The following is a 13223-nucleotide window of genomic DNA, read 5'->3' as shown; positions in this document are numbered from 1 at the left end:
CTTATATATAGCTATTAAGCTTTTTAGCTTTTTTATTAATAATTTAAATAATAAGACCCTTATAGTAGGCTATTATTATAAAAGTTAGAATTAAATAAGGTTTATTTACCTTAATAATATAATTACTACCTTAATTAAGTAATATTAATACTAGTTATATCTTAATAGCTAAATTAACCTTCTTCCTTTAACTTATTTAAAGAAATATTATATTTAATTTATTTATTATACTTTTAAAGTATATTATTTAACCTAACTTTTAACCTTTCTTATTAATAATATAATAGTTATATTATCTTAATATTATAAAATAGCTTATAGTTATATAATTATATTTATTATATAACTAGCTATAATCTTAATTTAGTTATTAAGCCTGCCTTAAAGGTAATTAATAAAAAAAAACTTTATATAATATATATAATAGTTATTATTATTATAAAAAACTTTTTATTAAAAGGTAAATTTAATTTTATTAAAGTAATTATTTTTAATTATAGCCTAATTTAATTAATTAATTATATAAAAAAAGATATTATATTAATTTAATTAAATTAAATTAAATTAATAATAAGCTATTAAGTCTTAAAGATTTAAAAATAGCCTTAAAAAAAGGTTATTTTTATTAATTAAATAAAATAGCTTTCTTTATTACCTTTATAAGCTTAGCTATATATAAAAAGTAGCTTTTTAATATATTTATAAGGGTAGCTAATATTACTAGAAAGCTGCTTTTATATTAATAATAGCCTAGCTATAGTCTTAAACTATAAGAGTATAGTTAGGGAAGTTTATATATAGAGTTTTAAAATAAATATAAGGTAAAGGTAAGGTTTAGAAATTTAAAGGAATTATATTAAGTTTATTTTATATAAGTTAGTAAAAGTTAAATTAACTTAAAGTTATAACTTAATTAATTAAATATATATAATAAGGTATATAATTAATTAACTTTATATATAAAAATAAATAAAGTAAAATTAGTAAAAAAGTAGTAATTTAAACTAGGGAAGGTAGGCCTTATAGCTAAATTAAAATTATAGCTAGTTATATAATAAATATAATTATATAACTATAAGCTATTTTATATAATAGGTATTAAGGTTATATAGCTATTATATTATTAATAAGAAAGATTAAAAGAGAAAGTTAAGTAAAATAATATATTTTAAAAGTATAATAAATAAATTAAATATAATATATTATAAAGGTTAATTAAGATATAGCTTTTTAAATAAGTTAAAGGAAAAAAGTTAATTTAGCTATTAAAATATAACTAATATTAATATTACTTAATTAAGGTAGTAATTATATTATTAAAATAAATAAACCTTATTTAATTTTAACTTTTATAATAATAACTTATTATAAGGATTTTATTATTTAAATTATTAATAAAAAAGCTAAAAAGCTTAATAGCCTTATATAAGGCTAAAGGTAAAAGGGAAAAAAAAATATTACTTTATATATAATTATAATATTACTTATCTTTTAATAACTTAATAAGAATATAATAAATAAAAAAGTAAATAAATATTTAATAATAACTTTTAGCTTAAATTTATTCTTTAAAGCAAAAACTTTTAATATTTAATTATTTTAATATCTTAGCTATAAAGAATTAAACTATCTGATCAACCTCCACCCTGCTCACGGTAGTAGTAGTTCTTATGGTTATTGAGTCTCTTTCCATAGGCCAAGTCCTTCTGCTTCGTGTGGACCTGTTCCAAGGTTCTTCCTCGTTCCTCTGCACGTCGAGCCCGTCTCTTTTGTTGTTCTGGCACGCCAACCATGCCCGCCATTCCGCGGGGTACCATTTCACGGGATCCAGACCCAGTCTCTCTCTCAACGAGCTGACCATCGGCAGTCGAACCCTCTTGCTCCTTCTCAGCGCTTTCAATAGCTAATCTCTCTGCTCGCTCCTCAGCGGAGGGGTGATTGTGCAGATTCTGTCGGAAGTACTTATTCAACGAACGATGACCAACTGACTTGCCGGTAGGGAGGTGAAGTTCGTAATCATCATGAAAGACGGCACGCGTAGGTTTATGGGCATGAGAATGCCAGCCATCAGCTTGATGTCTTTGTCTCGGATCTTGTCGGGAGTGATGTGGGTGTTTGTCGAGGCGTTCGAATTGGTGAATATGGCCTTCAGCCGGCACGGCAGTAAGATCAGCTGAGTCCAAAGACGACTCTGAACTATCCGTCTCCCAACCGTCTGCACCTTCGCCATCCTCAACCTCGGCTCCATCCTCTCCTGTGAGCTTAGAGGGGCGGCGTGCCCCGAGCTTCGCTCCTCCACTTGTCTCGTTCACAACCGAGCCATCGTCGCTCATCTCCCCGTCGTCAGAGTAGGTGCTCCTGAAGTCATAAAAATCACCAATCTCAAGCTGGTCACGCTCAGTTTCGTAGGGGATCTTGCAGTGGCCTGTATCGCGCATGTGTGTCTGAATGCCAAACATGGAGGATTTAATCTTGTCACAGTACAGGCACTGATGGTGTTGTCGGATTTTATCTTGCAGTTGCTTGAGCAAGCCGTCGATGTCAACAAGATACTTCTTCTCGGGAATAAACATGCCATGAAAGCGTTCCATATGATGTGTGTTCAGAGGGATGGTTGGAGAGGTATAGTTGCAGAACAAGCATGATTCCAGTGTCAAGTTAGGATCCTGAGTAGCAGGGACGGGCGTAGATGAGTCGGAAGCCCTTATGGCCTCGTTATCTTCTCGTGCAGCGTCTTGAACTGAGGGCTGGGGGTGTGAGGGACGTTTGACAGGAGATGGCCTTTGCTCAGTGATGCTCGCCTTCTGGAGGCCTTCAACAACATGGCTGAATTCTTCCTCAGCGTCGGAGTCAACCTCTCCTTGGCTGGGTGCAATAGGTTCTCCGAGAGAGAACGTAGAGCTCACGATTGAGGTTGTTTCGTCGTCAGCTCGACCAGGAACAGTTTGTCCACTGCTGGCTTCCTTTGCCTTATGCTTCTGACTTGACAGGTGGTTCTGGAATGCATTCTCGCTGTAGTATGTCTTCTCGCAGATGTCACATACACGTTCGAAATAGGCCTTGTCTGCTTCCGCGCTTGACACCGCTCTAGCCTGCAAAACCTTCTCGGTGAAGACGTCGGAGGAAATGGGAGGCAGTGAGGCAACTCGGCGTTTGAGGTTGTATCGGCTTTCGAGTAATTAGCCTCAGCTTTTACTGAAGATCCCACAGATGAACTTACTGCCAATCACTTTTCATGTGTCCCTTCTGCAGGTCGATGTTGCGATACGCCACTTGGCAGGTGTTGCAGGTGTATGGGTGCGAGGCTGCACCGGATGCCTGGACACTCGCCATGATAGGAAGCGAAAAGGCTGCGACTTATCACTCCAAATCGAAGTAATGAGGCTTGTTTTCTTGTCGCTTGGGTTGTACCCTGGGCTTGGGGTTCGCGACTTGCAGAACGACGGTTGTGTTTGAGAAGGAAATTCGGAGTTGAATTGGTGGGATATGGCGGGGCTCTGTTGATAACGTCACACAGAAAAGGTTATCAGCGAGATGGATGACTGACTTTTTTTTTGCCCCAAACCCCGCCACGCAAGGGTTCTAGGCCCCTTCAAAGCCGTCCTCAGGGTGCAACTAACCTTGAGGCAAGGTGCAAAAATAGCTCGTTCAAGTTCCGCTAAATCTACACTAAGGCTACCCAGCTAATTTTGTCATTTGGAATAGAGGTCTTGCCTCCCCTAGCCCGCCTATTGCGGCTGGGCCATTGGCCACCAGGATATGGAGCCAGTCCACCTGCTAGTCCCATATTGGCAAGCTACGTTGTGTCAAACAGGACCTGGCTGTACGGAGTACATGTGGCGTCTGTTAGGGACAGTTAGCTAGGGGCGCATCATCGCCTCTTTCGCGAGGCTGACCAAACAGCTCCTTAGAGCGTGGACTCCCCTCAGATTACACGGCATCTACCACGACCGGCATACATACTCAGCTTCGAAGAACCAACTTGTATCATCAACTTTGTTTAATATATCCGCGCACACGACTTTGATACATCTCCTGATGCGATACTTCTCTAAATTTTGACATTTCTTTATCAATCCCCACCTTCTACGTCTCCTCCAGGTGCCCGTGGAGGCGCGACCACGTCCTCCCATGTCATGACGCCCGATGCCGTTCGTCCCCGGGACCATTCCATCGAACTCGCGGCAGACTTAGATCTTCTCGCCGGACTTTGGCAAGAAGCGCCCTTTGCCCGTCTGCCCCCCGACGCGCCGCCCGAGCTCAAGGCCTATGTTCAGAACGTTGAGAACCCAGCACGAGTCTATGCGATTCATCAAGCGAGTCGCCGCCATGGATTCCAGCTCCTCGTGGAGAGGTTCGTCTGACAACTGCGTCCATTCCCTCAATTTCCTTCGTGTTCTGATTATCGAAGCAGATACATCTTGCAACTCCGATCAGGTTGCGAAAATGTCAATTGCGCAACTCCCACTTGCTTCACATGCAGGCGCCGCTTGGCAGGCCGGGCTCCCATCCGAAGGTATAACACGACAAGCGCCAGGACGTTAGCGATATATTTAGCAAGTCAGGACGACCCGGAGAAAGGATTATGCCCATTCCTCCGTAAATCTCGCGAACCGCCGGCGGCTTTTGGCAACTTGATATTCTCTACGCGATCACCCTCGCCTTCGCATCCGGACCACAACAGAGGCAGTGTCGCCACCTCGCCCAGCGCACGCAAGGAACGGCTCTCTAGACCACGAGCACCCTCATCATCGTCCCAAGACGCCCTCGCTTCCTCAACGAACGACCCAAACAACCCAAACGACCCAGTCTCTCCGATCCAAACCGCAAGTAAGCCAGCCGCAACATGCCCACAACATTTGAGAGATCGCGAGTTGGCCTCTCAGATCCGTGTAATCGAGGCGCCCATGAGCAAAGATCACCGCTCATTCGCCGCGAATCTTTTTGGAACTGTCACTTTTAAAATGCTCGAATGGTTGACACCCCGAAGTGTCGCTGCAATGGCGGAAAAAATCAGCAATCTCGACCCAGTGGTGGATTTTGATCCTCCCCAAGATCCAATAAGTTCAACCAGAACGACCGCGGGCTCGGATATTCAAAGCACTGTCCCTGATGAGTCAGATACAACAGATTCGAAGACTGTGGCTGTTCAACCACATGCAACTGACATGAATGAGACTTCATTCATGCCAAAACCGGCAAGGACCAGTAATGGCTCAGTATCAAAACCACGAAAGAATGCGGCCCCAAAGCACAGACGACGTTCTACTGACTCAAATAATACCGCCATATCTGGGGATAATATAAAGTCCACTAAGTCGTCCCAGGTGAACGGCACCTTACACGAGAAATCCGTGCGACCTAGACACAATAAGAATTTGTCTGGACGTGGCATCCCAGAAATGCCTTTGAAACCAGGATTTTTCGAAAATGTTACAAAACCTTTGGCGCAACCTCTTTCACCTACAAGCCCGTCGACTGTGCCACAAGTTGAACCTTTTGGTGAAAACAGGTCCAAAGACGATACAAATTGTGGTCATCCCAGAATTGATAACTCTCAAAGGACGAGAAATCTCGATACAGCACCACCAGACATCTCATATCACAATCTGGAAAATATATTGCCTCAAGCTCTCGCGCAGCTCGATGTCAGTCTTGTTGACTTCATTTGTGACATATACGAAGAAGACGGCACAGCTGAGTCTGTTATTATCTCCACCTCCGATGCAAGTCACCCGTACCCCAGGCCCGTGGAAGAACGGAAGCCTTTGCGGCGTCGATCCATGTCACGCACGGCTAGGTCTAAAAACCAGTGGCTACGTTTTAATAACCAGACGCTTTTCAATGTTCTCATGGATCCGCAAGTTATTGTCCAATCCTTCACCCACGACCGAAAACTCTACGATTCTCAGACACTCTGGTACTGTTTTCATCGATTGAGCCGTGTTGCATGCAATCTTGTCTTTCACAGTCTCTGGCTGGCTGCTGGGCGTCTGTTTGTTCCTCCTCAAGATTCGAAGTCACATAATGCTATCAAGGGCAATGAATCGAGGTTACAGAAGCACAAAAGGCCTTTATCTGATCTTGATGCCGGTTATTTGATGTCAATCTGCATGCATGCATTGGTAGCCGCAACTCCAGCTGTTCAAGATTCAAGAACACTGTATGAGATGTCCCGCGTGCGCTCAAATGGATTGACCCTCGCCGGCGGGAGCGCCGTAGCCCGGCAATCTTCCTCTCGATGTTTAGATTACGACGATGCATTCTCAAACGACTTGGCTATCAGACTTGCGCGTAGGCTATTTTGCGCCATTACAGCCAGACGTCACTTTTCTAAGAATATGGACAGTGCTGGCCCCTTGGATGAGACAGAAAACAACAAGGTCGATATTCTGCAACCTTTGGTTGACCAGCTCGATTTTCTCAGTACAGGATCAGCGACGATTCTGGAGTTCCCGCAATCAGAACGTCTGTTGCATGAGACTCGTGTACCGACTGTTCTTCTGGACTGGGCACGCACCATATTGCTCAATGAATGGGATGGTCGAGCCGATTTTGCCATGGATGGGCCTTTCGGGGGGCTTTATCGTTCATTGAGACCTTACGTATGTGAATGCTCCTCTCGGCCAATCAACAGAATTTGATCTCACTAACTTGTCCAAGATGCCAACCGAAATCTTCTCCTTTTAGGGGATATCCAATTCCGGGTCGATTACCTTTCAGAGCGCTTGGATTCGATCGAGATGCCTGTGGACTGGCTAGCATTCAATTCGACACGCTGGCGACGACATATTCTAGACTATCCTTACATCTTCAGCCCCGACACGCTGGTTTCTTTCTTTCGATCCATCAATTTTGCCCGAATGAGTCGTATGTTCGAAGAGTCGAGTTCATTGAAAACTCGCATGAGTGCTATTGTCGACCCCGGTAGTCTCATTACTAACCCCCACCACAAGATGGTTTTACAAGATCTTTTGAGAACAGCTTCGTCCAAATACCTGGTCCTCGAAATCAGTAGGAGTAATGTCGCCCGAGATGCTTTCGACCAGCTCTGGAGACGAGAGAAACGAGAGCTTCTTCGCCCGCTAAAGGTGCACTTGGGTGAGAATAGTGGCGAAGAGGGTTTTGATTCTGGAGGTGTCCAACAAGAGTTTTTCCGGTTGGCAATTGCTGAGTGCCTCGATCCCCAATATGGAGCTTTCACTGTTGACGAAAGGACACGCATGGCCTGGTTCACCCCTGGGTCATTGACCGAAGATTGGAAATACGAACTTGTTGGGCTTCTGATGTCGCTCGCCCTGTACAATGGTCTAACGCTGCCCATCACTTTTCCGAAGGCTCTTTACCGGAAACTGCTGGGCAAACCGGTCGAAGAGCTTCACCACATCGCCGATGGGTGGCCAGATTTGGCAAGCGGGCTGACAACTTTACTGGAGTGGGACGAAAAAGATGGCCTCGTCGAGGACATTTTTGCCCGCACGTACGAATTTTCAGTTGAATCGCTCGGTACCGTTGTGACGCGAGAAATGAGAATGAGCGAGCAAGCGATTTGGCCCAAGACAGCCTCAAGCTCAGGTGATATTGCACCACCACACATGGATAACCCAGATGACGCTCCACTTGTTACTAACGAAAATCGGGATGACTATATCATCGATTACATCCGTCACCTTACGGATGTTTCCATCCGACGGCAGTATCTTGCTTTTGAGCAAGGGTTCAACTCTTGCCTCGACAAAAAGTCACTCACACTCCTGAGTCCCTCCACCTTGCAGTCTCTCGTCGAAGGTGTTCAAGAAATCGATATCATCGAATTGAAGCGGTACGCACGCTACGTGGGCTGGGATGCTTCGCATCATACCATTAAAGACTTCTGGTCCATCGTCAAGAGGTACGACGAGAGAATGAAACAACGGCTTCTGGAGTTTGTGACATCGTCCGACCGCGTTCCTGTCGGCGGCATGAAGAACCTCCAATTTGTGATACAAAAGAATGGTGAAGAGGATGGCACGGGTGGACATTTACCGACAGCATATACTTGTTATGGCACACTTCTTCTGCCAGAGTACAGAGATAAAGAGGTGTTGAGAGAGCGGCTTGGAATGGCACTTGAGAATGCTCAAGGGTTTGGTTTTGCTTAATGAGGCGTTTTTCATGGGATTAAAGTATGGAATCAGTTCTGTTAGACTTTGCATGGGCAGCGACCAGATTCTGTAAGCTGAGTAGGCAACTGGAGAGAAAGCACGAGTGACTTGTAAAATAGCATATGAAACCTTGGACTAATGATAATGCTCAGTTTCAAACAATGTGTTAGAAACTTGCCGGTATAGACAGCAAGCTTTAAACAAGATCATCAAATGGGTATTCGTCTATTAATCTCGCATTTGCCTAACATTTAGGTTGATCCTCTTGTTTCTCATCCATCCTCGCCATTCCGCAAACTTCTCATCGTCACGGGCTGGCCAATCTTCAAGATAACTTGGGCATGTGTCCTTAAGCACTTTAGGCACCCCATGCCAGGCATATCTCGACTCCTGTGTCATGTAGATGGCATCGCCAGATCTAAGTCTCAACAGCAGATACTGTTTCTCGCCCGGTGTTTCGTTTTGAGATCCTTGCCGGAAGTCGTTGGGTGCAATCATGAAGAGTCCGTCACAACCAAAACTCAAGCTGATAAGTCCCTTGTCTGTCTCCTCGCTGACATCTCGGTGCATCATCATCGTATCGCCTGGTGTGTAAAAGTTGAGAATGGCTGCCTGGGCAACAGTTTCGGGGAACAGGTCCTCAAGCAAGTGTGAGATATCATCTGGAAACTGAGGAGGCAATTCCTCGGGGTAAACACGATTGGTCCAGTCGTATTGACCCCCAAGCGTCACCCAGTGCAGTTTTCGCTGCATAACCTGCTTGATTGACAGTGGTTTATGAACGCTGGGGTCCTTTGGGAGAAATGATGCCGGGGTTTCTGGACTGATAGAGAAGAATGACCGTTCATCGTCGTCCTTCCCTTCTGGGTACGGAAGGTTGTAGTGTAGGTGTAGATTGGTCTGGTGGTTCTGGACACTGAGATCACGATGGATCAGACGGTCCAGTAAATCTCGCTGCACATTTTCGGGCACAAGTGAAGGGAGAATTAACAATCCTATGATCATGTGAGGTTTTGGACATACTAAGAACAAGAAAGTCTGCGTACCTGGTATCAGTGGGTGGTGTATAACTGGAACATCCTTTTCGACCTGTGAGGCAAAGTCAGGGTTGAGGTGAGCGAAACTTTTTGCAACCTGCTCTTTCGAAAGACTCGAGATTTGACGGAAACCAGACTGTTCTAAGGGAGCGCGGGGATCATCGATTCGAGGGTCGTTGAGCAGACTTTTGTGATCTTGACGCATGTAGGTCTTCCACTCAGCGCGCATCTCATCAGATGGCTGCTCGTGGGCGTCGATCTCGGTAAGGTTTGCTGATACCATTCTGGCGATGATGGTGAATACTATAAACTTGGACGTTTAGTATACCAGCACTTTGACAAGATGTCCTTCGCAAATGCCTTCGAGCTTTGTGCCTCTTATAGGTACCTAGGATTTTTCTTGACTTGCTCAAATGAGTCAAGGTTATCCCACTCATTCTCGCAGTCATGATCTATCTGGTGGACCACTCGTAGTAGCACGTGACGTCCTTGAGCCCATTGTGAACTTCACCTTTCTCTTTGGTATACAGTTATTGGCATTTCATTCTTAGTTATCTTGCCCTTCTCATGCTCTCCGTCATTTTCTTCTTGTTATTCTACTGCTATGCCCATGTTGTCTTGAGTACGCAGAACTGGGACGAGAAAGCCAATTGACAAAAATTCTCATATCTAAACTACCTAGCTCCTACACTATACATTGTCATTCAATAAATGTCACCATGACACTACAACGAGTCTTTCCGGTAACTCGGCTGTCTTGTTTATCATCATGCTCCAAGTTTACCGGGCAGAGAGCTCACTTCAGTACGTCAGGTCGGATGAACCTGCGTCAACGACCGCTCCGCCGAGCTACAAGTCGTATTTCCAACCAAACACAGCAAGTTAGTCCTGCAACTTCACCAATTGCAGTCACGCCAACCTCGAAATCAAATGTGAAGACTGAGCAATCCGGAAGCCGTCCAGCTGCTCAGGATATTACCGTACCAGGTTTTTCTCTCCATGAAAGTACCTCGAAAGCACGAAAGACCAAGCCGAAAGGACCATTACCTAAGGGAATCAAGCCCCATCAGCAGGTGTTAGTAGAGAGTGAGTCCATTTGCTTCAAGCAAGGCTCAACTTCGCCAGTCGATGTGCCTAAAGGAGACAGGCCCGCTCTTGCAGCAGCCGAAAACTTCTTTGGAGAACGCTACCAGATGCTCTACTCTGCCGAAAACCTTCATGACCACCCCCAAAACGACCACATCCCAGAAATTGTTGTACTGGGTGCCTCCAATGCTGGAAAATCGTCGTTCCTCAACGCTCTTCTCGGTGATCGGGAAATAGCCAAGGTGAGCCACAAGCCAGGCAAGACTACGACTATGAATGCGTATGGTGTTGGGCCACGTCCAAAAATTGCCAAGGAGCTCATTCGCAAAGGTGATGCACCGCCAAAGCACAGTCTGGTTCTGATGGACACACCAGGCTACGGTTTTAAAAGTCAAGAGGATTGGGGCAAGACTATCCTGAAGTATCTCAACGTCAGGAACATGCTTCGTGGCGCAGTGCTCTTGATCCCAGCCGACAAGAAGCTCCAGGAAACGGATAAATGGATGCTCAGAACCCTTGCTCAATCAAACACTCGAACATTGGTTGTCATTACCAAAGCGGACAAGCCTGGTAAGGAGTGGCAAGATGCATGTCACAATCTTCACACTCAGATTGAAGCCATCATGCGCGGTCTAGAGGCCCGGTCAGCTGCCGCCTGGAGAGAAGGATCCGGGCGTACGCTCGATGTCTATGCGACAGCCTCCAAAATTGCCTTCATATCCCGCCGCCTTGGCAATGGAGGTGGTATTGGAGGTGTAAGACTTGCAATACTGGAGATGGCTGGCTTTTCTCTGGGAGACAAGATCGAAAAGCAGCCCGAGACAAAGGCTTATACTGGGAAGGTCGTCTCTTTTGACGATATCATTTGGAAATCATGAGCTTGAGTATCGAAACCCAGTTGACTCATATATGTAGTATCTAGCTCATGATCATTGTACAATAGTTGGTCAGACATGTTCAAAACACTTGATATGGAGAGAAGCAAGTTGGTGCGAGGGCCAGCCTCGGCTCTAATGATGTATTAATACAGCCTTGAAGGGGTAGAACCTCGGTCCATACCTTACTCCTATGCTATTATCACAACTATGGTATCATTAAGTGCATTACAATCAAATGTCGTGACCTACTCATCACTCCTTCTGGCCCCCGTTCGATTTGGTCGATTTTGTCGAAGTCGCAGTTCCGGGTCTACTAATGGACTTGCTTATCGAGTGCCTCAACTTCCTGCTCCCTTTCGTGTCAAACAAACTCTTTACTCTCTTTAATCTCGCCCATCTCTCCTTATCCTTTACGTCTCTGTCTTTCTCGTCTTCCTCGGCATTGTCTACACCAGCTCCAACGGAGCCAGGGGTTTGGATCGGTGTGTTGATGGAAGCGGCTGTTCCAGGTCTCTGTGGTGTGGATGGTGCTCCCATCGATCGTTCAGTTCGCGGTCGCGCAGGTGAACGTCCCTCATAGACACTTCGAAGATGTGCCTCGTTTGCGATAGTTCGCACCAACACCTTCCAGCCTGGCAAGTCTTGCCCAGAAGCGTTCTGCGAATGTCCCTGCTTCTGGGTCTCAGAGTTCGCCCACGGGCAGAAGAAGCGATGCTCTCGACCTGGATCTAAGAAGTCCATAGGGGCTGGCACCAGAACCTCATTATTCTCACCCACTTCCTTGCTCTTGAACATCCATAGTCCTAGTCGCCTGAGACAGGTATGGCACGATGCTGAGTTTGGGACTGCACCAATACGGGCGTTATTCAGACCTTGCCATCCCATTAAGGCAAGCGATAGTGCGACTCGATTTGGTTGAGTTTCAGCCTCCTTTGCCGGCGGTGGTTTGGTGAAGAAGTCGCTCGGTAGATGTGAAAGAACATCGTCCAAGTTCAACTCCTCTGGCAGTCGAAGATTGAACTCATAGGGTAAAAATGATTTTCGTGCTAGCAGCTCGTCATAGCGCTCACGTAAAGCTGCAAGACTCGTAGTTGCATTGGTTAAAGACAATCGGAGAAGAGAATCTGTAAACAAGGTCAGACAACAAAGGCAATATGCGCTTGCAACGAGACAACTTACCATCACAGCCCCGTTTACGCCAGAGACAATCTTCCTGGTGTGAATTTACAATAAGATCGACATACTTGTCTACCAATGCATCCTCTACCGAAGGTTAGCGCGTTGATAAAAAGTTCAAGAGGAAGAACCTACCTATCTCGGATGCCACGAGAACAGGAACCTCCTTTCCATCCACGACTTTGCGATTGAGTTTGACAACCAGTTCCCGATGACAGAGAAGACAGCGAACTGTTTCCTTGCCATGGCAAACCCATCCACGCTTTGCCCATTCTATCTCATTCACTTTGTCCGGCTTTGGGGTCCAGTCTGTTATTTCTTGGAACGTGCCTAGCCTTTTCAAAAGGTCTCCTCGATCGGTCGGCGCATATCGTGCGGGTGCTCCAGTAGATTTCTTTGACGAATCCTGGCCTTGTGTGCGTCGGGAAACGATAGCAGAGAGGGTCGCGGACAGATTTGTTCTTTTACCGGCTTTGGGTGCTGTTGAATCCGGAAAGCCTAATCTTCGGCGCTTTTGAAGCAGTTCGGCATCGGCGCTCGAAACACGAGTTTCTGAGCCTGGGGAAGTAGTAGAACGATTTGAGGGCGAGCCGGTCTCGTACGCCGACGTGTCGTTGGCGGTTTTCGAGCTCGATGATCCTAAGCCCTGCAATAAGGTATTAAATTTCCTTTTCGTTGCGTTCGTTGACATATTGCGAACGTGTTCGGGCTCTTTTTTTCGACCCGCAATTTCGTGTTGTAGAACGCGGTCTGGTGATTTGGGTCAATGAAAACGGAACTTGGTTGAGGTTTGTGTTGTTACAACGCCAAATCCACAAGAGGCGATGATGTTTGAGCTTCAGCAGCTTTCCTCTGGTCGCTATGGTACCAGCGTCGCGAGTATCCCTCCCCTGGCTAGCGCG

At 45.3% G+C, this 13223-nt stretch overlaps 5 protein-coding genes across 5 annotated transcripts; 2 read left to right on the top strand and 3 right to left on the bottom strand.

Annotated features, from left to right (window-relative positions):
• Positions 1-1564: 1564 nt before the first annotated feature.
• Positions 1565-3556, bottom strand: BKA55DRAFT_571078 (C2H2 type zinc-finger-domain-containing protein). The gene is made up of 2 exons (XM_046193047.1): positions 3221-3556; positions 1565-3168 (listed from the first exon to the last, which is right to left on the bottom strand). The coding sequence occupies exons 1-2, from the start codon at positions 3331-3333 to the stop codon at positions 1635-1637; spliced, it is 1647 nt and encodes a 548-aa protein (XP_046048959.1). The 5' UTR covers positions 3334-3556; the 3' UTR covers positions 1565-1634.
• Positions 3557-3896: 340 nt separating this feature from the next.
• BKA55DRAFT_571077 (uncharacterized protein) lies at positions 3897-8362 on the top strand. The gene is made up of 3 exons (XM_046193046.1): positions 3897-4354; positions 4415-6588; positions 6664-8362. The coding sequence occupies exons 1-3, from the start codon at positions 4137-4139 to the stop codon at positions 8139-8141; spliced, it is 3870 nt and encodes a 1289-aa protein (XP_046048958.1). The 5' UTR covers positions 3897-4136; the 3' UTR covers positions 8142-8362.
• A 10-nt stretch (positions 8363-8372) lies between these two features.
• BKA55DRAFT_513704 (uncharacterized protein) lies at positions 8373-9464 on the bottom strand (the record flags this gene model as incomplete). The annotated part of the gene is made up of 2 exons (XM_046187919.1): positions 8373-9139; positions 9191-9464. The coding sequence occupies 2 exons, from the start codon at positions 9462-9464 to the stop codon at positions 8373-8375; spliced, it is 1041 nt and encodes a 346-aa protein (XP_046048957.1).
• Positions 9465-9724: 260 nt separating this feature from the next.
• Positions 9725-11319, top strand: BKA55DRAFT_571074 (P-loop containing nucleoside triphosphate hydrolase protein). The gene has a single exon (XM_046193045.1). It carries the CDS (start codon positions 9901-9903, stop codon positions 11143-11145), a length of 1245 nt encoding a protein of 414 aa, XP_046048956.1. The 5' UTR covers positions 9725-9900; the 3' UTR covers positions 11146-11319.
• Positions 11320-13186, bottom strand: BKA55DRAFT_571073 (C3HC zinc finger-like-domain-containing protein). The gene is made up of 3 exons (XM_046193044.1): positions 12457-13186; positions 12325-12408; positions 11320-12269 (listed from the first exon to the last, which is right to left on the bottom strand). Exons 1-3 carry the CDS (start codon positions 13010-13012, stop codon positions 11398-11400), a joined length of 1512 nt encoding a protein of 503 aa, XP_046048955.1. The 5' UTR covers positions 13013-13186; the 3' UTR covers positions 11320-11397.
• Between the last annotated feature and the right edge of the window lie 37 nt (positions 13187-13223).

This window comes from Fusarium redolens (assembly GCF_020744475.1).
Source record: "Fusarium redolens strain MPI-CAGE-AT-0023 chromosome Unknown BKA55scaffold_9, whole genome shotgun sequence".
NCBI classification, from domain to species: Eukaryota; Fungi; Ascomycota; class Sordariomycetes; order Hypocreales; family Nectriaceae; genus Fusarium; species Fusarium redolens.
This window is presented reverse-complemented; position numbering and strand designations above follow the sequence as displayed.

What these genes read in the sequence shown, in the direction of transcription:
- BKA55DRAFT_571078 (XM_046193047.1), bottom strand. Translation starts at nt 3,333, where the DNA reads ATGGCGAGTGTCCAGGCATCCGGTGCAGCCTCGCACCCATACACCTGC. An exon ending in CACATGAAAAGTGATTGGCA is followed by an intron (nt 3,169 to 3,220) that starts GTAAGTTCATCT and finishes ATTACTCGAAAG; the next exon opens with CCGATACAACCTCAAACGCC.
- BKA55DRAFT_571077 (XM_046193046.1), top strand. Translation starts at nt 4,137, where the DNA reads ATGACGCCCGATGCCGTTCGTCCCCGGGACCATTCCATCGAACTCGCG. An exon ending in TTCCAGCTCCTCGTGGAGAG is followed by an intron (nt 4,355 to 4,414) that starts GTTCGTCTGACA and finishes TTATCGAAGCAG; the next exon opens with ATACATCTTGCAACTCCGAT. An exon ending in GCCTTTCGGGGGGCTTTATC is followed by an intron (nt 6,589 to 6,663) that starts GTTCATTGAGAC and finishes AACTTGTCCAAG; the next exon opens with ATGCCAACCGAAATCTTCTC.
- BKA55DRAFT_571074 (XM_046193045.1), top strand. Translation starts at nt 9,901, where the DNA reads ATGACACTACAACGAGTCTTTCCGGTAACTCGGCTGTCTTGTTTATCA.
- BKA55DRAFT_571073 (XM_046193044.1), bottom strand. Translation starts at nt 13,012, where the DNA reads ATGTCAACGAACGCAACGAAAAGGAAATTTAATACCTTATTGCAGGGC. An exon ending in TCTCGTGGCATCCGAGATAG is followed by an intron (nt 12,409 to 12,456) that starts GTAGGTTCTTCC and finishes AACCTTCGGTAG; the next exon opens with AGGATGCATTGGTAGACAAG. An exon ending in GCGTAAACGGGGCTGTGATG is followed by an intron (nt 12,270 to 12,324) that starts GTAAGTTGTCTC and finishes CCTTGTTTACAG; the next exon opens with ATTCTCTTCTCCGATTGTCT.